The sequence below is a fragment of the Mobula hypostoma genome, chromosome 13, assembly GCF_963921235.1.
Source record: "Mobula hypostoma chromosome 13, sMobHyp1.1, whole genome shotgun sequence".
NCBI lineage: Eukaryota > Metazoa > Chordata > Chondrichthyes > Myliobatiformes > Myliobatidae > Mobula > Mobula hypostoma.
This window is the reverse complement of record NC_086109.1, coordinates 47,343,200-47,371,031: the sequence shown is the minus strand read 5'-3', so window position 1 is coordinate 47,371,031 and position 27,832 is coordinate 47,343,200. Positions and strand designations below refer to the sequence as shown.

At 39.4% G+C, this 27,832-nt stretch overlaps 1 protein-coding gene across 3 annotated transcripts in view; it reads right to left on the bottom strand.

Annotated features, from left to right (window-relative positions):
* Positions 1–27,832, bottom strand: part of LOC134355951 (SAM pointed domain-containing Ets transcription factor) — an 86,543-nt gene that overhangs the window by 41,691 nt on the left and 17,020 nt on the right. For all 3 annotated transcript variants that reach the window (XM_063066491.1, XM_063066493.1, XM_063066494.1), the window contains exon 2: positions 6,094–6,564. In XM_063066491.1, coding sequence (XP_062922561.1) covers positions 6,094–6,541 — 448 coding nt within the window. In that variant the 5' untranslated portion in view covers positions 6,542–6,564. The remainder of the gene's footprint in view (positions 1–6,093; positions 6,565–27,832) is intronic.

The window sequence follows — 27,832 nt, the reverse complement described above, 5'->3', positions numbered from 1 at the left end:
CAACTGAATTGATAGCTTCAAAGAAAAACACAGAAAATGTTTGTGGAACTCAGTAGGCTACAGAATGCACCATCACCCATCCACACATAATTCATCCCATCTCTACCATTTCCTTAGAAGCTCATTCCATTTACCCACCGTCTTCTGTGTGAAAAACTTATTTACTTCTCAGGTCCCCTTGAACCTTTTCCCCTCACCTTTTCCCTCTGGTTTTAGACTTCCCTTTGCTAGGAAAAAGAATTTATCTACATCCCTCATGATTTTGTAAACCTCTAACACCCGTCAACCTCCTTTGCTCCAGGGAAAACAGCCCCAGGATATCCAATCTCTCTTTAAAAACAAATCCTTCCAGCCCCACCAACATCCTTGTGAACCTTCTCTACACTCCTTCCAGCCTAATCTCATCTGTCCGAAGAAGATCATGCCATATGCCTTCTTCATTGTCAAAAGGAAAGAAATTTGGACTTGCAGTTAAAAGCCACAATCCTCAAGAATGTCTGCATTGATTTACATTGCAGCATTGTGGGTATGCTGAGTTGGTGCCAGTGTGCGTGGCAACACTTCTGGGCTGTTCCTTGCACACGCTGGTCTGGGTTGGTTGTTAGTGCAAACGATGCATTTCACTGCATGTTTCAATGTAGAATTGACAAACAAACTTGAATCTTGAATAAAGTTGAATCTTGAACATCCAATGAACACATTTGAAGTTCACTGTCATTAAAAGAAAACAGAAATTGCACAATGATAGATACACACTATCCCTCTCACGTAATTGCTTTTAGTTCCTTGTTTACCCATTACCACCACTGCCACTCTCCAACCACAATAATTGAAGAAAATGTTGATCATTTTTACAAGCACTTTAAGGTTAGCCTCAGGATGTCAGCGAACCCTGTTCAACAGTATTTTGGTCAAGTGCACACCTGGAAATTATTGCTTCAATAAGTCAGTGTCCCCAGCCTGTTGAATGATAGATTAACATTTTATTAAGGGTTGGGCTGTATTGCTAATCCTCAAAAGGAAATGGATCACTGCTTGCCATCTGTCTTTATATTCAAATTACCTGTGACTCCTCACCTAAATATTTCTTTACCTGGGCTCTGGATAAGTGGAGCTTAGATAAACACAATCCTACCAGTTTCTCCCGGTTTCTTATTACAGATCGGTAACAATCTAATGGAATGGAGAAATAGACTTACAGTCTTGAATTTTTCCTCTGCCCCCATGTACCTCTATAGCTTCTCTGAGCTATGGCTGGCATTCAGTAACTTGGGAAAAAAGATTAGCTTCATTGAAAAGTGTCTTGATGACAGAAAATATTATCTTAAGGTTGTTCGATGCACGTCCAATTTTCTGATTTATATTGCCGTTACAGTTGGGAGTCTGTATAAAACTTCTTCCAGGATTTCTTCCCCCTTATTGGTACTTAATTTAATATTATTCGATGATTTTCCGAACTAAATATCACTTTAATCCCTCCCTTTAATATCAGAACTACCCATCTCTTTCCCACTTTGCCTATTTCTTCTAATAGTTATGTAATGGTGTTAGGGAGCATTCTGGAGCTATGTGAAGATAGCAGATATTAATTCAGTTCTAATGAACCAGCTTTTGATACTGACTGTAAACTGCAAGCGGTAAATTGAAGTTAAATGTAGAGGCTGGCTCACAGACTAAGATATATACAAAATGGCGATCATGAGACATTTGTATATGCATCAGCCAAACCCTTAATTCACTTAAAAGATCCCGTTTCACTGTTTTTGAACAAGGCCCCAGTGCTTTAGCCAATTTTTATGTTTCAGTTAACCATTCTGAAAAGCAGGTTATCTGATCATTCTTACATTCATGTTTGTGTTTGCTTGCTTTGCATAATAGATGTAGGGGTTAAAGTTTGACCACATTTGAAAAGTATTTGACTGTATCTTGATTTAGGGCATTCTGAAAGTGATGTCATAAGTTCCATGTAACTGCAAGTCTTTCTAGCAAAGATTTAAAAAGTGATGATGCCATAGTTTCACTTTTATATCGAAAGATAACAAGTTAACATCTTAGAAATTAATTGTGTTCTTCCTGTCTGACCAGTATGCTGACACGGAACAGTTTGTTGATTGCATTGAACCATACAGATTTTTCCTTCTGTTTGTTCAGAGTTTGAGGAATTTATGATTGGCTTCTATGGTTTGAAATTGATTGGTTGTATACATTAGCCCAAGTATTTTTAACAGCTGATTGCTATCCAATGGTTCTTGCTAGAATATGAATGCACAGTTATCAACTATGAGCAATGTGACTGACGCACTACATGGTTAAATATTACTCAGTGCTCATTCAGCATGATGCATGAATAACATATGACATATTGGAGGGCTGATGTCACTCATTGTAATGCCTTGAGGAGAGATGAAAAACAAAAGCAAGGTGAAAATTCAAAGAATCAAATGGAAGTGTTCGAAATTCTGCTTAGTGAGATGTTGGTAAGGCAGATGACCTTAAAACCTCACCTTGAAAACCAGAATGAAGACTGTTAGAAAACTTTTATTTTTCACACTTGGATAATGAGAAGTGCTCCTTTGGACGTGAGTCCAAGACAAAAGCTTTGTTCCTTGAAGATCTGGAGAACTTTTCATTCTAATTCCTGCCCAACTTGGCTGATAGAAGAGTGGAGTTATGGGTCTGTAGATTCTCCAACATTTAACAAAAATAAATTAAAAAATTGGAATAATTTGAAATGCCTGGAGAGAGTAGACATGCAGAAGATGTTTCCAAGAGTGGAAAGGTCTAGAATTAGAAGGCATCACCTAAGGATAGAAGTTCTTTAAGAACAGAGATGAGGAGGAATTTCTTTAGCCAGGTGTTGAATCTGTGGAAATCATTGCCACAGATAGCTGTGAAGGCTAAGGAATTGGGTATGTTTAAAGTGATGGTTGATAGGTACTTGATTAGTAAGGGTGTCAAAGGTTATGGGGAAAAGGCAGGAGAATGGGGTTGAGAGGGAAAATAAATCAACCTAGATCAAATGATGGAGCAGACTCAATGGGCTGATGGCTTGTCATTTTATGGTATAATGGTCTAAGTGTCAGATTCTGATGATTGAGGTCAAGGTAATTAAGCATAATAGAAACATAGAAAATAGGTGCAGGAGTAGGCCATTCGGCCCTTCGAGCCTGCACCGCCATTTATTGTGATCATGGCTGATCATCCAACTCAGAACCCTGCACCAGCCTTCCCTCCATACCCCCTGATCCCCGTAGCCACAAGGGCCATATCTAACTCCCTCTTAAATATAGCCAATGAACTGGCCTCAACTGTTTCCTGTGACAGAGAATTCCACAGATTCACCACTCTCTGTGTGAAGAAGTTTTTTCTTAATCTCGGTCCTAAAAGGCTTCCCCTTTATCCTCAAACTGTGACCCCTCGTTCTGGACTTCCCCAACATTGGGAACAATCTTTCTGCATCTAGCCTGTCCAATCCCTTTAGGATTTTATATGTTTCAATCAGATCCCCCCTCAATCTTCTAAATTCCAATGAGTACAAGCCCAGTTCATCCAGTCCTTCTTCATATGAAAGTCCTGCCATCCCAGGAATCAATCTGGTGAACCTTCTTTGTACCCCCTCTATGGCAAGGATGTCTTTCCTCAGATTAGGGGACCAAAACTGCACACAATACTCCAGCTGTGGTCTCACCAAGGCCTTGTACAACTGCAGTAGTACCTCCCTACTCCTGTACTCAAATCCTCTCGCTATAAATGCCAACATACCATTCGCTTTTTTCACTGCCTGCTGTACTTGCATGCCCACTTTCAATGACTGGTGTATAATGACACCCAGGTCTCGTTGCACCTCCCCTTTTCCTAATTGGCCACCATTCAGATAATAATCTGTTTTCCTATTTTTGCCACCAAAGTGGATAACTTCACATTTATCCACATTAAATTGCATCTGCCATGAATTTGCCCACTCACCCAACCTATCCAAGTCACCCTGCATCCTCTTAGCATCCTCCTCACAGCTAACACTGCCGCCCAGCTTCGTGTCATCCGCAAACTTGGAGATGCTGCACTTAATTCCCTCATCCAAGTCATTAATATATATTGTAAACAACTGGGGTTCCAGCACTGAGCCTTGTGGTAATTTGGATTGAGAGACAGATTTCAATGCGTAATTCTGTCAAGGAATGCTTCCATTTATGTGTCTTGCTCCGATTTTCCCAGATTAACACAAAGGCAATAAAAGCACTTGCAGGGTTACCAACGCTATATGCCACGTGGATGAAAATAATGCGATAATATGGAATTCTAAAGGATTAGGCCATTGTGATCGGGGCTGTGGACGCATATGAAAAAGGAATCTTATGAGGGCATGAGGGAGAAAAATGCCTAGCGATGGGGAAAGAGAAAAGAGTAAGATATATTGGCTGATTGTCCACACAGCAACAGGGAAAATGGATCGAATTCTCCGGTAAACACGAGGAATTCTGCAGATGCCGGAAATTCAAGCAACACACATCAAAGTTGCTGGTGAACGCAGCAGGCCAGGCAGCATCTCTAGGAAGAGGTACAGTCGACATTTCGGGCCGAGACCCATGCAACGACCAAGGACACCTTCAATGCGATTCATTGCCTTGAAGGTGTCCATGGTTGTTGCATGGGTCTCGGCCCGAAACGTCGATTGTACCTCTTCCTAGAGATACTGCCTGATCCAAATCTCTGGTGTGGCTTCTCTCCAAAGTATTCGCTTTTGCTTCAGATAGGAGGTAAACATCAGGCCCAAGTGCCTCCTCCAAGCAGTGTGTCATAGCTAGATCTGATTATTAACCCCCAACTCATTTGTTTTTCAAGGAAGAATGACAATTCCCATGGCAATTGTGCGGTGTTGGATGTGAAATATGTACACTATTTGTTACCTGTTAGACCCTGGTGCACAATTGTCATGGGAATTGTCACTGGTAGAAGGTTTTATGAAATGAGCAGTTATGTTGTGGATGTACTGCTTAGAATAGTGACTATAAAAGATTCAGTAGTAATTTACACAAATGAATTGAACAAATATTGAAAGAGGGAATTTTACAGAGCATTGGGGAGAGACCAAAGAATGGGACTATTGAATTGTTCTTTCAAAGAGTTGTCACTAACACAAGGAGTTGAATGTCTCCCTTATGTGCTGTTTGATTTGGATATTCATATATGCTCAGTATCTACCTTTGTTGCAAATTGTTCTGAGGCACCTCCTGTGTCTGAGGTTGTTGTGTTGATCAATGAATGTTCTTCCTTCTTAAATTGTCCCCATATAATTTAACTTGCTTCTAACCATTGTAATGAGCTCTTTAACAGCTCAAATTAAGCTCTTGCAGCTAACATATATAGTTGTTCAACAGTCAGGTGTCAGCTCAGCTGTTGAAACATTGTTAAGTCCAGTGTTTATTGCGAGAATGTTCAATATATCCCACTGTTTATGATCAATAAGATGTAGCTGGACCAAGCATGATAATGGTTGAGGCAATAGAGCCAGCATAGATAACTCTTATAAGCTTACAACCTTATAAGCTGTGGACATCCTGATGTATTCTGTATTCATGTAGAACTAGACAGATAAGCAATCTAATATGGAAAGAGGTTACTACATCTTACAAAATGGTAGTTCAGAAACAATCTGTCACATGTTAATGTGCCACATTAATCCAGTGCAAATGATTTTATGAAATTGTCGATCAGTCAACTATGGCACACAATGTATACAAGTGCACTGCAATACTCTAGACAGGTGCATTTTATGGTATCAGATTAATCTGGAGCATCTTATTACAATCACTCATTATTACACCAGTCTACGACATCGTGATTATATTACATTCCAATTATCTGTGCAAAGATCAATCATTCCATAAAAACTACTAATATCAAAAATATTTTAAAAGGTGTGAGATTGAGCACCACAGATGAGAGAAGCATAAAACAAGATTTAGTTCAACACTGCAAGAGGAACTTACCCATGTTCAGGGACAGCTTATGTAAAAAAGATTCAATAACTGAATTGGTTAGACTTACCAGCTGTTAAACCTAGTCATCTGAGTAACATTCAGTTTCATTTACCTGATGAAATGTTTAGTAGCTTACAGGCTGTTTCTATCTCCTTGAGAACTTCCCCAACCACCATTGTCTGAACCTGTTCTAGGGATCGTTCTTCTATGTGGACACTGTTCTGATAGTCCAGCTCTGTGGTCACACAAAGCTCCTGACTGTCCACTATGGGACATTGTTCTGGCTCTTTGTGTTGCTCTGTCTTCAAGCTGTGGTCCATTTCCGGATGCTCCACCAACCCCTTAGATAGCCACGCACAGTCTTCAGTTAGCAACATGTCAAAGTAGGACAAGTAGACGGGCAGTGTCCGATCAGGGGTTGTGGGGTTATTGGATGGTTCCACCACTGTCCACTCAAGGCCCTTGGGATGGCTGGATTTCTCCAGGTTAGTCAGTATTGCATCCTCAAACACAGTTCGGTTTTGATGTAGCATGGTCAATCGACGACCGGCACTGCCCATCACCTCCAGCCAACTCTTCAAATCTACAGCAAATCCAGAAGAGACAAATGTTTAATAGCATAATAACACCTTCCATAAACTGATGAATATTGACTGCATCACAGCAATGCTGTTCATTGGGAGGCTTTAAGCTAGAAATAGGAGATTACAGGGTCAGTCAGTCACTTAAATATCCCAGTAACTCGTGAATGGGCTTTAATGAGCATTTTACTCATGGGTCAGTTTATATTAATGGGTGATCACATTAAGTGTGGCTGTTAGTCCAAAGAAAGGAACCAAACTGCAGTTTCTTTCTTGTGTAAAGAAAAGCTGCTACTTAAACAGACAACATCTGACGTTCCTTTCATGAGTTTTAATTAAATGCACCCACTTCATTCTTGCAACATTTCTTGTGCCATTTACTGAGTGAAGAGGATTTAGTTCTGGATAGTACCAAGATGAACAACAGGATTGATCATTCTTAAGCCTAGCATGTCCTTGCTTTAAAGATAGTTTTATGGAAGTTTTTTAATTGTGGTTTTATATTTTACGTCAGCCAATGAAGCGAAATCAGTTGAATTTAAAATAAAAAAGGGGAGGTCAGTTTGCTGGGGTCACACACTAATCCTCCCAATAGTCAGTGGGAATTAGAAGAATAAATAATGTAGTCCAATCTCAGAACGTTGTAATAGTGCAGGACTTTAAGTTTCTCTGTTGACTGGGATTGCCTCAGTGCAAGAGACTAACATAGGAGATATAAAGTGCATTCAAGGGGATACTCTGAAGCAGTTTGTAGAAAGATCTTCATGGGGGAGGCTGTACTTCCTCTAATGATAGGGAGTAAGGATGGGCAAATAGTGAAGGTGTCTGTGGAGTGTCTTTTGGATTGGTGATCATAAGCTTCAAGGTAATCATGGAAAAAGATCATGTTGATCCTCAAGTTTGGGCCCTTGTTTGGCACTTGGTGATTTCAATGGTGTAAGACAGGACCTGGGAGAGATACTGGGAGCAGCAACCCAGGTGAGGGGAACAACTTCTGATAAAGGGGGGGTGCTTGAAAGTGAGATATTAAACATTCAGAATCAGCAAGTCCCTATAGTGGTAAGCTTAGGAAAGCTTCACTAATGAAGGATATTGAAGATTTGCTCAGGGAAAAGAAGGAAGTGTATGCCGGATATAGAAAATTGATATATGATGAATCATTTGAGGTTCATCGGGAATTTAGGAGAAAACCTAAGAAAGAAATTAAGAAGAAAAAAGGAGTCTATGAAATTACCTTGGCAAGTAGGATTGTGGAGAATCCTAAAAATGTTATAATTATTGTGGAAGTAAGTGGGTAAAGGAGTGAAGAATAAGCCCTTAGGGACCCCAAGGGTTGACTATGCATGATTTCAGGAGATATGAGCAAGATCCTAGATAACCACTTCTTACTGGTATTCACCAGAGGAATGACATTGCTGCTGGAGAGTTAAAGGAGAAGTACACTAATGTTCTGGAGCACATCGGCATCAGGGAGGGAAAAAGATAGAAATATTGAAGCATAATAGGCTGGATAAATCTTAAAGCTGCCTGGGATCTATCCTAGAATGCCAAATGAAACAAATGGGGAGAATTTTTTACATCTTTGTTAGCCACAGGTGGGGTACCGAAAGACTAGAGGATAGCTGATGTTGACTTTGATCGTAAAGGTAAGCTTGTAAACAGGCTGGTGAGCTGTGGGTGTTGTTCATAGTCATAGTCATACTTTATTGATCCCGAGGGAAATTGGTTTTTGTTACAGTTGCACCAATCAAGAGTAGAGTATAAATATAGCAATATAAAACCATAAATAATTAAATAGTAATATGTAAATTATGCCAGGAAATAAGTCCAGGACCAGCCTATTGGCTCAGGGTGTCTGACCCTCCAAGGGAGGAGTTGTAAAGTTTGATGGCCACAGGCAGGAATGACTTCCTATGACGCTCAGTGTTGCATCTCAGTGGAATGAGTCTCTGGCTGAATGTACTCCTGCGCCCACCCAGTACATTATGTAGTGGATGGGAGACATTGTCCAAGATGGCATGCAACTTGGACAGCATCCTCTTTTCAGACACCACCAATTGGAAAAGCAGAGACTGATTAAGAAGTCTTGTGCAGATGTGATCATGTTTCATAAATCTGAATGAGGAGGTAATCAACATAACTCATGAAAGCAACAGTGGTAGATATTGTCTATATGGACCTTAATAAGGCTTTTGTCAAAATCTAGCATGGTTGACTGGTTCAGAAGGTTAAGGTGCAAAGAATCTGAGATGTGTTAGTGAACTGGATCCAAAATTGGCTGGGCGATAGGAAGCAGAGGGCAATAGTGAATGAGAGTTTTCCCGACTGGAAATCTGTAACAAGTGGCGCTGGGATCTTTGTTGCGGTATAATATACAAATGGGCTGTAGGTGATGTGATTATAAGTTTGCAGATGACACAAAAAGTGATGGAGTTGTAGATAGCAAAGAGGTTGCTTAAGGTTACGGTGGGATGTAGCTGGGCGGAGCAGTGGCAGGTGGAATTTAATCCAGGTGAATGTGAGTAATGCAATATTTGTGTTGTGCATTTCCATGATTCTGCATTGCTCAGTTGAACTATTTTGCAGACTTCATCGGAGCCTACTCTAGTGATCAATGTGAAAGTAACACTTTCTCTCCTGTCGAAGTTTCCTATACCATTGGGGAAACAGGTGCTGAGGTACATGTTGGCTGGGAATGTGCAGCTAAAGTCTGCTTCCTGGCAAGCTGACAAAAAAAAGACACTGTTCAAGTTCAAAGCAGTTTTCTCAGCAAAATATTCCCATCCCTTAGCTAACATACACACAAAATGCTGGAGGAACTCATCAAAACAGTGCTGAGGAAGAAGCGGCAATTGTTTATTCCTGCGTGACCTGAGCTCCTCCAGCAGTTTGTGTGGTTTGCTCAAGATTTCTGGCATCAGCAGAATCTCTTGTGTTTCAATTCCTTAAGTTGTGAACTAATCATGTTGCTTAATAATATTGTAAACTCCCCACCCACAGTTTTAAAGAAGTCTGGAGAGTTACAGTCATTCTAATTAAGATTAACACACTCCCAGCTGCTATGCAGAGAAACCTTAGTCAACAAAGCAATAAACAGCATCCTTTGAATCCATGTTTGCTTGGTGTCATATCAATCTCTTACTAATTTTATAGCAGAAGATGTGGAAGTCCAAGGAAATGTAAGAGTGGAAATGACACATTGGTTTCTCTTCTTGTGCTTACTCCTCTCATGAAGAAGTGTCCCCTGCTGCAGAATTAACATGAATCTCTTTCTTCTCATGTGGCATTCTGCAGAGGCTCAGTGAGCTGTTTGACAGGTGAAGGGCTCTACAGTTGAGTGAACTTTCAAACATTGGTTATCAACCAGTAAAAGGGTTGGTGTTTCTTTCCCCTGCACAAACCCAGGAATAGAGCCCATTTAGAAGATCCAGCTGGATCAGAAGAATAACAGCAGCAGGAACAAGTACAACTTATATTGTAGAACTAGACGTTATTTGTTATGGATAAAGGATGGCATGGTGGCGAGGCAGTTAGTGTTACACTTTACAGTGCCAGCTGTAAAACTAGGGTTCAATTCCCACTGTTGCCTGTAAGGAATTTGTTCCTTCTCCCTGTGACCGCGAGGGTGGGTTTCTTCTCACATTCCAAAGACATATGGGTCAGGGTTAGTAAGTTGTGGGCATGTTACGTTCGTGCTGGAAAAGCAGCGACACTTGCAGGCTATCCTCAGGACTGTGTTGGCACAAATGACGTTTTTCACTGTATGTTTTGATGTTTCAATGTACATGTGACAAATAAAGCTAACTGATGAAATCACCTCTAATGTAATGAGCACACACACACTCAATGTTTCAGGAACAGCTTCTTCCCCTCTGACATCAGATTTCAGAATGGACAATGAACCCATAAACACTACCTCACTATTTTTTGCTCTCTTTTTGCACATCTTATTTTATCTATATTTAATTGATGGGTTTTTTTCATTATACATTACAATGTACTGCTGCTGCAAAACAGCAAATTTCATGACATATGCCAGTGATACTAAACCTGATTCAAATTCTGATTCTGATTCTGAATGGATATAAATTTAACGTGGCCAAACAATTAACTAATTCAGAGGGATGAAATATCTGACCAACGTCAGTGAGAATTTTCTTTCGTCACTTGACCAAAGTAAATATGAGTACCTGCACCTCCTGATACTTGGCTCCACTGTTGGCAATGACTCCAAATGTCAGGAAATGACTGTAACTGGCATTCACTTAGCATGAGCAATCAAAGATGAATTTACCTGCAGTCCATATGATTTTGGTCAACATAAAATGACACTTCCAAAGGCTTGTGTCCCATATAGTCTCTCCTTAAAACAACAAGGTCATAGAAACCTAGCCACCAATGCTTTACTCAGAGTGCCATCAATGCCAGGCTGTAATTGGCCAGGTCTTTGCTTACCCGGTCACTCAGTGATCCTTTCATTTTAATCTAGAACAATCTGTTACATTGAATGATATCACATTGATCTAGAACAGCCTGTCAAGCAGCACTGTGTTAAATTTTAATTTCTCACAGTGAGAAAAAAGTGTGAACAAAAAAGTTGTTAAAAAGATAACTAATTGGAGAAGTGTTGATAATTCAGCCACCAAGTGATAGAATGTGGTTCAGCCCACCAGAAGGTGCAAAGACATTGGCAAAAGCTAAGATCATTGGAAAACATCAGTCTCCCAGCAACACCCCCAGACCTTCAGTTTGTATTTATACTCATTCCCTTAATGCCTGGTTGTGTTTGTCTAGACTGATGTGTTCAACTGAATGCCTGATGGTGGCAGAAATTTGTTTCAAATCTGTGCTAGGACATAATATATTAGCACTCAGGATTTGCATAAAGGAATGAAGTCAAATTGTTTCCACTGGTGGAAAGACCCATTTAAGATAATTTGAGAAACAAAAGCAAAAGCAAGGTAGTAATCAGATCTCAAACAAGAGAAAATCTGCAGATGCTGGAAATCTGAGCAATACACACAAAGTGCTGGAAGAACTCAGCAGGCCAAGCAGCATCTATGGGAAAAAGTACAGTCGATGTTTCGGGCCAAAACCCAAAACGTCAACTGTAGTATTTTCCATAGATGCTGCCTGGCCTGCTGAGTTCCTCCAGCATTTTGTGTTTGTAGCAAGGTAGTAATTTTGTTTATGTTCATATGCAACAGCCTGATCTAGAAATTTCTGCTGAAAGGAAGATGAAAGCAGATTCAATAATTTAATTCAGGTTACAAATTAAATTGATCAGAAGCTAATTATTAAAGGAGGAAGGAGTACAGGAATTATCCTCAAATTAATCATAGTTCATTACATTTTTAAAAATTTTATTGGAGATGGCAACAAATACCAGGTTGTTCTCTTCATCCAGACCAAAGGTAATGTAAGCTAGAAACATTTCTTCCATTTTTTTTCTTCACTGTTAACTCTTTATTAGCAATTACATTCAGCAATTGAAAGTTGAATTTATTGTCATATGCACAAGTACATGTGTGCACAGGTGCAATGAAAAACTTACTCTTACTGGCATATAGCTTTTGGAAGGTAAACACAGTTTAAGGACATATTGATAGCATGGTGGAAAGTTATTTCAATGAAGGGAATTTTAACTCTTAAATCCATAATTAATAACCTGGATTAATTCTACAAGATTTGAAACAGTTTAGTACTTCACAATAATTAATAACACTGAAAATCAGACTGATCGTGAATTCTTAACTTGATTTTTTTATTGGCAATATTGCCAGAGATGTTTAGTAACCACTTCAGCTACAGTTTATATACTATTAGCTTTTATTGAAATTCTCCTGTTATACAAAGCACCTTTGACTGCACCTATAAGTGAGTTTTGCACCTACAAGAGATCACCTTCTTCTATAGTCCTTATTTACATCATGGTCAACAATATGTCACAACTCTTGAAGATGACCACTAGGAGACACAGTCTCCAACTTTAACTTGAATGCTGTTCAACTTGGATTTAGCAAGGTATGTCACAAGTCATAAAACTGCGATGACACAGCAAGTAATATGCACATTGTCAATGATACATACAATATAAGTATTTAACAGAACAGAGTCTACATTACAACAAATAATTTGACAAGGCCACAAGGAAGGATACAAGATATAAAGGTTATTACAAGGGGCCCACTAAACATTGGAGATGAGCAGATAGGTTAGAATCAAAAACACACTCCACCAATTCCAACTTCACTGAGGAAGAAAATGGAATCAACCAACAGGAATTAATCAGCATGAGCTTTGTACAGTAGTTGTCTACAAAGTACTGCAGAATAACATTTTAGAAATGGATACGAAATGTGTGAAAATGGTGTAAAGCTAGTATTGAAGAATTAGATCAGGCTTAGCAATGGCAACATTCCTGCTTCAGACTGCGGTTCAGAAACTCATTGAAAACTAGTCAGCATTGTAGATGAGGACAACAAATTCAGAGAATGCAACTCTTTCAACCTTTCAGCCTTGCTTCACCACTTAGTTAGATTATGAATGATCTGCATCACAGTTTCATTTCTTCACAAATCTCAGAACTGAAATTCTCATTAGTACCTTTATCTACAGCTTATTCAAGGAAAACGTATCAGGTTTCTTTTACCAACTGGGTGCAAAATGGGACATCTAAGAGTAATTTTAAGATTATATTGCCATCTAATAATAATAGAAAATGCTAGAAATATTCAGCAGGACAGCAACCTCTGAATTAAAGTTTTTAATCTTTTTCTCCTTTCACGAATCTTCCTTCATCTACTGAAAAATTACTTTATTCTTTATATTTATTCCAAATTTTCACCATTTGCAATGCATTGCTTCTGTATTGTGTTCTCTTGTCCCTGGAGCTCATCATGGAAAATTGTTTCTTCGTATATATCTTATCAAATCATTTTAATACTTTGAAGTACTTCAAGCAGATCAGTACTCAATTATTTAAATTCCTGGCAATTGACACAATCCCTCTTTCTTATTTGTCCTTCTAAAACCTTAGCCAGGGTAATATCCTTCCAAGGCCAAAGTACCCTACTGTAGATCTTTAGGAGGGGCCGAACTCAAGAAAACTTTCCTCTTTCTATTTTAACCCCATCATAGAATATAGAGCATTAATATCAGTACAGGCCCCTCAGCCCAAGATGTTGCGCCAACCTTCTAACCTACTCCAAGATCAATCTAACCCTTCCCTCTTACATAGCCCTTCACTTTTCTATCATCTATGTGTCTTTCTAAGAGTTTATTAAAGATTGTTCATGTATCTGCCTTTATGAGCACCTTTGGCAGTGCATTCCATGCATCCACCACTCTGTGTTAAAAAAGGAGCTCTGGCATCCCTCCTATATTTTCCTCCAATCACCTTTAAATTAGCAGATAAAGACAATTCGCCTTTTTGATTGATAATTTATATTCTTAAACAAATTTTAATGCAGTTTTAAATAGTGCAGACAGGAAGAGACATCGTCTATACAATTCACTCATGTACAACATTAAGCTAACTACAGATGAATTTGCAACAGATTTGACAGTTTTAGTAGGTTTAGTACTCACCACCTCCAACTATCAAAGTAGCAAGTGATAAATTAAAGGTCGAACTATTTAGCCAAAAACAGTAGAAACAGGTTGACCAGATTAAACTGTATGCAGCCCTGTCAGCCAACAGCTTGAGTACTGTGTCCAAGATAGAAAGGAATCAGTCAACCAGAGAAGGCAGTGTAGAGAATAGCCCCAATGCTACTTTCAACTGTTAAAAAAAATACAGTTGAATGACCTGGCCTTTCAATATTGAAAGGACATGAATAACAGGTGACATTATAAAGGTACAAAATTAGGTACAAATACAGAAAATATAAAGCTGGGAAATCACTTTAGACTGAGAGTGGAATAATGGAGTAAAAAGTAGGTTTAAAATGGGTTTCACAAAATTGCCATTCTCAGAAGGAGCAATTATAGACCTAAGAGAAAGATGGGGAAATGAACCTTACTTCCCTTGAATCTTTAAATAACCTGTTAGATGTTGCAGTGGGGAAACGGTAGGATTTTTCTAGGTGACTTTGTAATCTGTTCTGCAGGCAAGTAGGCCATAGAATAATAGTAAACTTCAGCAGAAGATTCCACTGATGGATGCAACTCTAATAAACTACAACACAACAGTTCTGTAGTTATTGATATATGAATAACCACAATTTGCAAGCTGTTACAAAGCCCAAAACAGCATGTGGTTAATAGTTCCTACACTTCTTTAATTATTACTTAATTATAATGGCTTTTTCTTCCAAGCCCCTAGGCAAACAAAGAGAAAATTTAAAAGGAAAGGAAATGTTTGTACAAGAGTTTCAAGGGTGGATTTTGGTGAGCATCTCCAGCTGCTTTTGATTACCTTTCAAGAGAACTGATTAAAAATTACGTCAATTATATTTTTTTCAATAGAATCCAGCGGAGATCTCTAAACTGGTCACCACTTTAAAGATTATGGATATCACTGAAGATCACTCTATGATGGACAAAAGGGCAGGACAACAGAGAGTGTAAGAATACTTTTGAGTGCGGACTGTCACTCTGAGTTTTATCTCGCAGTGTTTCATCTATCAGGCCATAGTTTCAGCTGAGCAGAAAGGCTGTTTGTTACTGTGGAGATGCTATTTCCATTACTTGCCTAGGATTGGATTAAGTGATTAGAAGACTGATCCCCTGCAGTTCACGCTATTAAATCCTGCAACAGCTTGATGCTTGTCCATTAGTGTAAGGGGTTCAGCAGTCTATTTTCATTGGTCGAACAGCATTCCAAAAGAAACTGAGATCTTTACATACGGACCTCAATTAGGATGGTTCATGTATTTTCACTTGGTAATTCTTCAGTGAAACATTTTAAGGGTCAATCCGGATTTTTTATTATTTAATCAGATAAAATAATTAACACAATAATAGGGCATCAACTTGCATTTATATAGCCCCTTTAATTCAGTAACATATAACTGCCCAAAAACACTAAGACCAAATGAAGAAAAGAAATTAAAAACTGGCTTCTCCCAAACCTAACCATTTACTGAGTTGCTCAGATGGTATTAGCCAGTGAAATATCACACTAAACAAGTGGAGAAGAATGTAATCCAAGGACACCAATACGAAAACAGAACCCCATATGATACAAACGGCATGTAATTTTGCTCTATAATTGAATATAAATCACCTAAAGCTGAACATATAGAATATGGAATTCAATTTGCTAATGAGTTAGTGAAGAAATAGCAGTCAACTCAATGAATTGAAAAAAAGAGCTGATATTTAGCCACCATAAACCTGTGTGATTAATCGTAAGAACACCAGATTGTATAATGCATCTCCAAAGCATAACAGATGGCATTGGATTACAAGAGTATCCAACATAGTGAAAGCGTCCCTGGATTATTCTGATATAGTAAATCTAACAACCTTGTCAAGAACAAGAATTTCTTCTCACCAAACCTCAAAGCAGCAGCTCGTTGATATTTATTCAGGCAGAAGTTCAAGTAGTCAAAATTCAGATCCCCTGGAGAAATGGTGACAAAATTCAAGAGCATGAAAGAAATGGCCATCAATCTCCTCAGACTAGGCTGTTTCAGTAAAGAGGGTCTGCTCATCCTTTCCTACATTACAGTAGTAACCACACTTCAACAAGTTGCTCATTGGCTCTAAAAGTCCCGAGGCTGTGAAAGGAACCAGATGAATGCTAGTCAGGATTTTAATTAGGCTGTGTTAGTGTAAACCACAGATTTTCCAACACGAATCCTCAAGACCTATTACAGTTTGACAAGTTAGCACTTTCACATCTTATTGACTCTCTTGAACATGAGACTAATTGCTGCATATTTTAGTTTTTTTAAACAGCAATTTCAGCAGCTGATACTTTTTCCTAGTTGTAGAATACCACAGGCATAGAAGTGATCAAGTTCAAGTTTAAGTTTCTGTCTAATTATTGTTCAACCATACATGAGTACCCATGAATACAGACAAATGAAACAGCCTCCAAGGCCAAGGTGCAAAACACAGTATGAACAGTCATACACAGCACTAGGCACATATAAGATAGCAGTAAATATACAGTCACTTAAAAAATATCCCAAGTTCCTGAGTAACATGTCCTGTAAATTGATGGTGCATGGGTGCTGTCAGCAAGAAGCAAGCCCTCAGCAGTCCACAGTCAAACTCATGCACGCAATCCAGCTTGTCTTCCACAGAGCAAGTACTGGAGGTCAGCACTGACCAGAGGGGCCAGCCCTCACTCCAACATGGACGCTGCGCTACACCGATTCCATCTTCTCCCCTCCTGGATGCTGCAACAGGCGAGCCTGCGGCATGAGCCCAGACTTCACTACAACCCAGGCCACACAGCTCCCCCGCCTTCAGTCTCACCAATAAACTAGTGAACTGGAGTTGCAGTATTCTACATTACCAATGCCCAACAGGATCTTGCAATCTCAAGAAAGACGTCCAAGAAGATCACTTGCTGTCAGACTGAACACCGCCTGTGCACTCCAACTCCACCTTTCTGTAGCAGACAGCAACACAAACTGCAGCAGGTCCAGTTCCTCCATCTCCTGCACTAATGAACAACTCACTGACGGGGTAGACCAGCAGTTCTTTACGTTCTTAAGGTCCAGCATTGACTTGTAATCATAAGAAACCATGTTTAAAAAAAGATGAAAACAGCTGTGGTTGGCCCCTGAGATGACATTGTGTCTGGGATGCAGAAATGCGGGAAATTGTGCATGGTTTGTTGGGTTGAGGTGGGAGTTCTCCAGGAATACTCAAAGAACAATCCTTGCAAGAATGAGCAAGGTCTCATTGTTTGTTGGAGATAGTTACACAATCTTTGATACGCCCTTTCAATGCTACCACATTGCTAGAAGCTCTTTGCCAAACTGACAGAAAATTGGCAGCTCCCTGTCCTCATTCTCAAGTGGTAGTGACAGCTCACCATTGGAAAATAAAGTTATCACTCGGGAAACACTTTATGCAAGTGAATGAAGCCTGGAAGTGTATTAACAAACTGATTGCTATGAGTCCTGGTGAAATAGAATCCCTGTCACTGCAGTATTTTAGTTCTAACCTTATTTACAGAATTAACTTTAATCCAATTCAAACTGGCTACCATATAGATAATCATTGCACTGTTACATATAAGGCAAATTCAACAAGAACTTAAGAAGTAAGAGCAGGAGTAAGCCATCTGGCCTGTCAAGTCTGCTCTGCTATTCATAACTATTCATGATTCATAAGATCATAGACAGATCTGATATATAAAAACTCTGTCAAAAATGTTCCCAAGCCCAGCTGGAAGAGGAGGATAATTGGGCATATGGCAAGCAACTCCTATCCATAAAAACCCAAAGTTAGAGAAACACCAACAGAAGCTCCAAAAACAAACAAGAGAAAATCTGCAGAAGCTGGAAATCTGAGCAACACACACAAAATGCTGGAGGAACTCAGCAGGCCAGGCAGCATATAAGAGAAGAGTACTGGGCCATTTTGGGCCAAAACCGTTACTATACTCTTTTCCTGGGTGCTGCCTGGTCTGCTGAGTTCCTCCAGCATTTTGTGTGTGAAGCTCCAAAGACCTCACCCCGGAAGAGGAAGGATACACCAAGAAAATGGGCTACACCTGGAGACCAGCCCAGGACAGAGGACTCTGCCAAGCTACCTGTAGGCAACCTATGCCCCAGTAGGGGTGATGGTCCGAAGTAAAGCAAGTACGTGATCTGATAAGAGCAGTATCTGATCACTACATTACAGGGAAGGATGAAGCAGCGTTGGAAAGAGTGCAGAAGAGATTAACCAGAATGCCGTCTGGAAAGGAGGCCCCACTTGTAAGTCAGTCCACACCTAATGGAAAGCCAGATTGCATAGGCTGTGTTTATTCTCATTAGAATGTGGAAGGCTGAAGGTTAACTTAATCAGGTTTATAAAATTATGAGGGGCATAGATAATGAGATAATCAGAGTGTTTTTCCTGGAGTCTAGAAATAGAGGCCACACATTTATAGTGTGAGTTGGGGGGAAGGCTATCAGAAGGATAAGTGTTTCACACACAATGTGATGGTTTTATGGAATGAAGTGCCAAAAGAAGTAGCAGTAGGAGGTACAATTACAAAGCTCAGAAGATGTTTGGACAGATAATTAGATGGGAAGGAGTAGAGCGATGCAGGTCTTTTGCAGGCAAATGGGATTAGTGCAGATGGAAATCCCAGTCGACAAGGACAAGTTGATCGGAAGCCCACTTCTGAGCTGTACAATAAGAATGCAAAGTGCTAAGAAACAAAGAGGTATTGTTCACAGCTGTGAGATGGAGTGGTTTGGGAGGAGACATATCTGCAGTCAAAGTTACAAGTTTCAATAAATTGGGCCAAATACCTGCTGTGTTATTGGAAAAACTACTTTTCAGATTCATAGAAAATCTGTCCACTTTCATTAAATATCCCATGGTGCAATTTTAAAGGTGAGTCTTGCCAATGTTTTGGTATTATCATTCAAACAACATCATGGAAAAGAAGATCACCTGACAATTTTCATATTCCTGTAACGCACATTTGCAGCTGCTCTGCACCCATTGTTACAATGCATTTGGTATTTGATCCTCCATAATATTCCGTGTGGGAATTAAAACTGGAGGCGGCAGTGTTTTTTTTTATGAGGTCAAGTTGCGAGCTCAATATCAACCCGGCGTGGATGGAGAGCGCACTCGGAAGCAGTCTGTCACTGGATCGAACTCGGGAACCTCCATTCTCGAGCCCAGCGCTGATTTCACTCTGCCACCAGCCGACATGTACATATTAAGCCTTTAATTAGCGGCTCTCTGGGGCACATTGATGTTGTGAAAGGCACCTCCTAAGTGTAAGTCCTTTACTGTTTTAAGGAAGGTAAATTCACAGCACAGTTGACTGGTATCCAGGGCTGTCAGAAAATGTAAAGTAAATGTAAAATGGTAGTGCAAAGGTTAGCATGACGCTAATACAGCTTAGGGCCTTGGCGTTCAGAGTTCAATTCCGGCGACCTCTGTAAGAAACTATGCACATTCTTTCCATGTGAACATGGGTTTTCTCCGGGTTCCCCAGCTTCCTCCCACAGTCCAACGACATACCAGTTAGTAGATTCAGGGCTAGTTGCAAATTCTTTTCTGTGCTTAGGCTAAGGTTAAATCGGTGGGCTGTTGAGTGGTGTGGCTCGTGAAGCCAGAAGGGCCTGTTCCACGCTGTATCTCTAAATAAATTTATAGAATCACCTCCCTGTTCAGCCTTATTTGTCCTTTAAATGTGTCTGAAGTTCACAGGTGCATAAATCCATGAATAACAACATGTACAAGCCAGACTAGAAGAGTGAACACTTGTGGTCACTTTGCCCTAGATATGTTTAAACTTGGTCCAAGAAGAATAAAGCTGCTGAAGCGTAAAACAGGTTTTACGTTGTAATTCATCACATATTACACCTTACTGCAGAAGGCTGTACAAAGATTGAAATTCCCACATATTTCAGGAATTGTCAATGTTAGATGCAATCTTTTACTTCTTGCCAGTTATGTAAAAATGTGTCAGGAAAATACAATTCAATAAGTAGCCTCAGCACAGCAAACAGTGTTGTTCAATATGCAGACAATAAAAAGATACTTTAGGAAAGGACCTTTACAGAATTAGTCCATTGGCCTAAAATTCTACTTAAACCCATCATGTTCTTCAGCCCAAGTTAACAAGAAGTAGATGTTCTAGTCATTAACTAAATTGAAATGAAATGTATACATTTTTAACAGGAATATAATATGTGGATTAGGCATTGGATTGAAACTGGGAAAATGATATGTCTTGTTCTGCTGGCTGCCCAGGGGTTTGTGCCGTCACTTCCGAAGCATGGTGCCTCATTGGATTCAGAATTGGTTGGCTGAAAGAAGGCAGAGATGGTTGTAGATAGAGTGTATTCTGACAGGAGATCAGTGACCAGTGGTGTTCCGGAAGGATTTGTTCTGGGACTCCTTCTCTTTGTGAATTTTATAAATGACTTGGATGAGGAAGTGGAAGGGTGAGTTAGTAACTTTGCAGATGTCATAAAAGTTGGTGGAGTTGTGGATAGTGTAGAAGGTTGTCGCAGGTTATAACAGGACATTGACAAGTTGTAGAGCTGGACTGAGAAGTGGCAGGTGTACTTCAATCCAAAAAAGAGATACACTTTGGAAGGTCAAATCTGGGGCAGTGTGGAGAAACAGAGGGATCTTGGGGTCCATGTTCATAGATCTCTCAAAGTTGTCACAAAAGTTGATAGGGTTGTTAATAAGTTGTATGGTGTGTTGGCCTTCATTAGTCTGGTGGGGGCAGGTGTGATTGAGTACAAAGCTGTGAGGTAATGTCACAGCTCAGTAAAACCCTGGTTAGACCACATTGTGTTCAGTTCTGCTCACCATATTATAGGAAGAATGTGGAAGCTTTAGAGAAGGCACAGAGGAGATTTAGCAGGATGCTGCCAAGATAAGAGAACATATCTTATAGGATGGGTTGAGTGAGTTATTGCTTTTCTCTTTGAAGCGAAGGAGGATGAGACGGAATTTGATAGAGGTGAATGAAGATGATAAGAGACATAGATCAAGTGGATAGCCGGAGACATTTTCCCAGGGCAGAACTGGCTAAAATGAGGGGGCATAATTTTAAGGTGATTGCAAGAAAGTATAGGGAGAATGACAGAGCTAGGTTTTTTACACAGAGAGTGATGGGTGTATGGAATGCACTTTCAGGGGTGATGATAGAGACATATTCATAGGGGACATTTAATAAACTCTTAGATAGGCACATGGGTGATAGAAAAATGGTGGGTTATGTACGAGAGAAGGGTTAGATTGATCTTAGAGTAGATTAAAATGTCAGCACAACAATATAGGCCAAAGGGCCTTTACTTTGCAGTGTTCTATGTTATACGGTTTATGTTTATGTGTGTTTATTAGCTGAGACAAAAGTAGGCCCAGCTATGAGGATGTTTATCACTGGATACCCTGTTGATGCTCCTTTTCCGAGGTCATGAAGAAAGAAAAACAAAACAGGATTCATGGTACCATGATAAAGCTAAGCAAATAAAAATAGAAGAGCGAAGTGGAAAAGATAGTCCTGCTGACACATACTTTCACAATTATTTCAATTTACAGTTGCCAACTTAATTGTATGTCCTGCAGGAAAGCATGCAGGAACTTAACAAAGTGATCTGAGAGTTTCCAAGAAAAGACCCTGGAGCATCAGTAGGCTGGGACAAGAGTAGTACTGTCACTGTGGTTTTGTTTTCAAAGGGCAATAATTTTCCACAATCTATGTGAACTCATTTTTCTGCCTATGGCTTTGTTCTGGCAACCTTTAATCTGAATGTAAAAGATGAATTTTATTGCACAACTTGTGCCCATGCAAAGTAGTCTTCTGAATGCTTTGTAACTGCACCGTCACCATAGAACTGTGGTAATTTATGGCAAAAATGGTAGTTATTATGCCTTTTATGTCCTTGTCACCTAAAGGGGTAACACAGTCCAATCTCAGTTCTTAGTCTGTCATAATCATTCAGATGTTGTAGTTTCATAAGAGACCATTTGCTACCAAGGCATATCCTTTGGGAAATATTCAGATAGGAAGGTCAAGAGAGATTTTTTTTTGGTGGGGGGTGATGTTGTCCATACTTGGGAGAGGAAAGAAGTTTTGGAGATGGAACATCCTACGCTGCCCCTGAACTGGTTAAGGTGACCTTTTTTATTAGGAGATGTGAACTGGCTTTATTTGGTGCCAGACTGCTGCTAAATTGGCCCTTCCGCTGAAGAACCCATCAATGAATAGCATGGATAATGCTGGATGAGTACTGCAAGCATAATAGAATGAACAGCCTGCATTGCAATGAAGTATATATGTTAGTCACACATCACAATCCCCACCTCCAGTTTAGAATACTAAACATGCAGCAGCATTTAATCTTCAAATTGCTTTGCAAAACCAACAGACTTGCTGTCTGTCTGCTCATCTGTCCACAGGTATGTAATGATGCTTTCATTTTGGTCCACCTGAACTGCTCCTATTTTTCTCATGAAAGGTGCAGCATTCATTGAAGAGTAAATGGAAGCTCAGGCTTTGTATGTCACTCGATGACATTCCAGTCTGAGGTGACAGATTGAAATTATGATAATGACTTTGACTTGATCTAAAAAGCATCTTGGATGCAAAAATTAATTTAGTTCCTGATATGAAAGAATTGTCTAATTCTGCAAAGCAGATACTGAAGTTATTGCTTTAGGTTACTGATGCTCTTCCATCTGCCAAGGGTAACATTGCTAACCATAAGTGTTTCTGCCCATCTGAGAGATTTTAGTTCATTGAAGTATGAAGTGTTGTTTCAAACTGGTGCATACTCGGCATCAAAACTGTGGTATAAATTATCAAGTGAATAAAGTTATTGGTGGTTTGCCAGTTGACAATTAAACAGATCTTCAAATACAAAAGAACATTTAGAAAAGTAATTAAAGATTAATATATATCTGGATTACTATACTTCAAAATATATCTACACTTTAAATTGAAAAATGTTCAATGGGAACTGGAGTGGAATATTTTAACATCTCACTAAAAGGACTGAGCTCACTAGTAAATGGGTGTTGGTATCAAGTTTTAGGGGCGAGGTAAGGATGTAGGAAGAAAGTTAGTTTGGAAAGTTACACTCAGCAGACAAAAGCTCTGGGGATTTTGTGATGGTCTACCAAAGTGCATGACCATACACTTCCCGACTCTATATTCCATCTTTGCCTATTCTCACAATCTGTCTAAGTCTTTCTGCAGACTCCCTGCTTCCTCAACACTACTTGTCCCTCTACCTACCTTAATATCACTGAAAACTTGGCCACAAAGCCATCATTTTCTTTATCCCAATCATTGACATATGACGTAAAAGTGGCCTCAATACTGGCCACTGCAGAATGCCACTAGTCACTGGCAGCCAACTAGAAATGTCTCTCTTTATTGCCACTCTTTACCTCCTTCCAGTCAGCAGATCTTCTATCTATGATAGTATCCTTCCTGTAATACCATGGGCTGTTATGTTGTTAAGCAGCCTCATGTGTGGCATCTTGTCAAATGGTCTTCTGAAAATCTTACTAAACAACATCCACTGTTTCTCTTTTGTGTATAGAATCATACAGTCATAGAAAACTACAGCACAGAAAGTGGCCCTACAATTCATCCGGTCCATGCCAAGCCCACTTAAACTGCCTACTCCCCTTGACATGCACCCGAAACATAGCCTTCCTACCCCTCCCATCCATGTACCCATCCAATGTTCTCTTAATCATTGAAACCAAAATAATACCCACCACTTGTAGTAGCAGCTCAGTCCACACTCTCACCACCATCTGAGTAAAGAAGTTTCTCCTTATGTTCCCCAGAAATATTTCATCTTTTACTCTTAACCTACAACCTGTAGTTGTAGTCTCACCCAACCTCAGTGGAAAAAGCCTGCTTGCATTTACCCTATCTATACCCCTCATAATTTTGTATACCTCCCCTCAATCTTTTAAGTTCTAACCTCTTCAATCTTTCCTTATAACTCAGGTCCTCCACTCACCCCTCTTTTACTCTTTATATATCTGAAAAAACTTTTGATATCCTCTTTTATATTATTGGCTGACCTTCATATTTCATCTTTTTTCTCCTTATGGCTTTTTAGTTGCCTCCTGTTGTTTTTTTTTTAAAGTTTCCCAATCCTCTAATTTCCCACAGATTTTTGCTCTATTATATTCCCTCTCCTTCTATGCTGTCTTTGACTCTCCTTGTTGGCCATTTTTGCTCCATCTCCTTCTTTATATTTGGGATGGATCTATCCTGTGCCTTACAAATTGCCCCAGAAATTCCAACTATTGCTGCTCCACCACCATCATCCCTGCTAGTGTCCCCTTCCAATAAACATTGGACAACTCCTCTCTCATATCTCTGTATTTTCCTTTACTCCGCTGTAATACTGATACATAAGACCATAAGATATAGGAGCAGAATTAGGCTATTTGGCCCATCGAGTCTGCTCCACCATTTCATCATGGCTGATTCAATTTTCCTCTCAGCCCCAATTTCCTGTCTCCTCCCCATAACCCTTCATGCCCTGACCAATCAAAAGTATATCAACCTCTGCCTTAAATATACAAAAGACCTGGCCTCCACAGCTGCCTGTGGCAAAGAATTCTGCAGATTCATCACCCTCTAGCTAAAGAAACTCATCCGCATCTCCGTTCTAAAAGGACACCCCTCTGTTCCAAGGTTGTAACTTTATCTTCTTTCTCTCAAACTGCAGGGTGAACTTTATCATATTATGATCATTGCCTCCCAACAGGTTCCTTTACCTTAAGCTCCCTAATCAATTCTGGTTCATTACACAACAGTCAAACCAGAATTGTCTTTCCCCTGGTGGTCTCAACCACAAACTACTCTTAAAAAACCATTGCATAAATTGGCTTGTTCCGCGGATGACATTTTGATCTAGGGCAACCAACATACTCTTTACCTAAATTGATGCAATCCTTTGAACAATACGGTCAATTATCAGGATACAGGATCAACATAGATGAAACCCAATTACTTTCATATAACTATAGCCCACCGAGAGAAATTGAAAGCAGATATCCATAGGCATGGCAAGCAGGGTCTTTCAAATATTTGAGCATCATTATGCTAAAACATTTGTCAAAATTATCAGAATGCAGTTATCAGCCTATACATAAAAAATTAAGGAAGATATAACAAAATGGAACCTAATTCCTTTTTTAGACTCAGCTCAAGGATTGAATCTATTAAAATGAATATATTGCCCAGACTATTATATTTCTTTCAGACTTTACCAATAGAGATTAATCAGAATCAATTCAATGAATGGAACAAAATGTTATCAAGATATATATGGCAAGGTAAAAGGCCTAGAGTTTGTCTCAAAACTTTGCAATTAGCCAAAGAAAAGGGGGGATGGGGCCTACCTTCTCTTAGAGATTATAATTTTGCAGCATAGTTGAGAGCTGTGATATGTTGGAGCAACCCATCATATGACACTCAATGGAAAAACATATAAACTAGAGGGAGATATTGCAATTCTTAAATGGTGTGCATATGACTCGGATTTTACGCCGAATAAACTGGATGCTAGATTTAAGGACTGGACAGCTAAAGGAATAGCAGTTCTTTGCAATATAATGAAAGAAGGAACACTGTTCAGTTTTGAAATACTTAAAGAGAAACACTTATTAGAAAAACAAGACTTTTATAGGTATCTACAGATGTGACAGTATGTTAATAGGAGAGTTAAAAATGTAACCAAGGCAAGTACATGTTTGACAGAGCTATTTAGAAAAGCTTATAATTCAGATACCAGTAGTAGAATCATTTCAAGCGTGTATAAGGGTTTGTCAAATCTTAAAACACATTCGACTTCATACATTAAAACAAGATGGGAGAAGGAAGGAGGGATAATCATATCTGAGGAAGAATGGACAATAATGTGGAGGTATCAATTGAAGTGTACCAGTTCACAGAAATGGAGGGAGTTTGGGTAGAAAAACTTGATAAGATATTTTATTACACCCTCTCAGAAATCCCATTATGATAACAACCCCCCTGTTTGCTGGAGAAATTGTGTAAATCAAAATGCAAACCATTATCATATTTTCTGGGATTTCCCCATTATCAAAGACTATTGGAGTGTGATACACAATGCCCTACAAGACATTTTTAAATGTGAAATACCCTTAGAAAGTAAGACCATATATTTTGGGTATGTACCTCAAGAATGGTTGAAAAGAGATAAATATTTAATGAATATACTGCTGGTGGCTGGTAAGAAGACTCTTACCAAGAAATAGTTATCACAGGAGAGCCCAACTTTAAACGCATGGATGGAAATTACAATGGACATTTACAAAATGGAGAAGATAACAGCATCTGTTCATCATAAGTTGGAACAATTTGATTCATATTGGGAAAAATGGCTCAACTACATAACACCTCATAGGCCTGATTTTATTCTCACAAATCAATGAATATGTTGTAAAAAATAAAGATCACTCCCAACTTGTACATGTGTTTCTCCTTTGGTTTGTTCTTTCTTTCCTCTCTTTTCTATAGGTGTATACCTCAGATAAATATTATGTGGAGATTTGTGGCAAATATGATTATATGATATATATGTACAATATCTGAAATGTATCTTATGGAAATATTTGTTTGATAATGAAATTCAATAAAAAATAAATTACAAAGAAAAATTAAAAAGCCATTACGTAGGTATTCTACAAACTTCCTCTCTTGGGATTCAGTATCAACCCAATTTTCTCAATCTACCTGCATATTGAAATTTCCTATGACTATCGCAATGTTGCCTTTATTAAATGCATTTTCCATTTCCCACATCCTGTATATAACTCCCATCGGGGACTTTTTACCCTTACAGTTTCTTAACCATATCCACAAGGTTTCTACATCTTCTGATCCTATGTCACCTCTTTCTAAGGATTTGATTTCATTTTTTACCAACAGAGCCACCCCACCCCTCTGCCTACAGGCTTGTCCTTTCGATACAATGTGAATCCTTGGTTGTTAAGCTTCTGAACCTGACCTTTTTTCAGCCACATCTCAGTGATGCCCAGAACCTGCCAATCTGTAAATGCACCACAAGATTATCTACCTTATTTCGTATACTGCACGCATTCAGATATAACACTTCCAGTCCTGTATTCATCACCCTTTTCAACTCTGTCCCCATGTTACACTTCAACTCATCCCACTTACTGCACTTTTGCCTGTTCTTCACAGCCTCACTACACACTGTATCTACTTGTATACCAACTGCCCCATCTTCAGCCATATTACTCTGGTTTTCATCTCTCTGCCAGATGAGTTTAAATCTTCCCCATATGCCCTAGCAAACATGTCTGCGAGGATATTGGTCCTCCTCGGGTTCAAGTGTAACCCATCCTTTTTGTACAGGTCATACCTTCACCAGAAGAGATCCCTATGATCCAGAAATCTGAAACCCTGCCCCCTGTACCAGATCCTCAGCCACTCATTCATCTATTTCACAGGAATCATCCTATTCCTGTCCTAATTAACACATGGCACTGGGAATAATCCAAACATTACTACCTTGGAGGTTCTGTTCTTCAGCCTTTTCCCCAACTCCCTTTACTCACTGTGCAGGACCCCTTCCACTTTGCTACTTACGT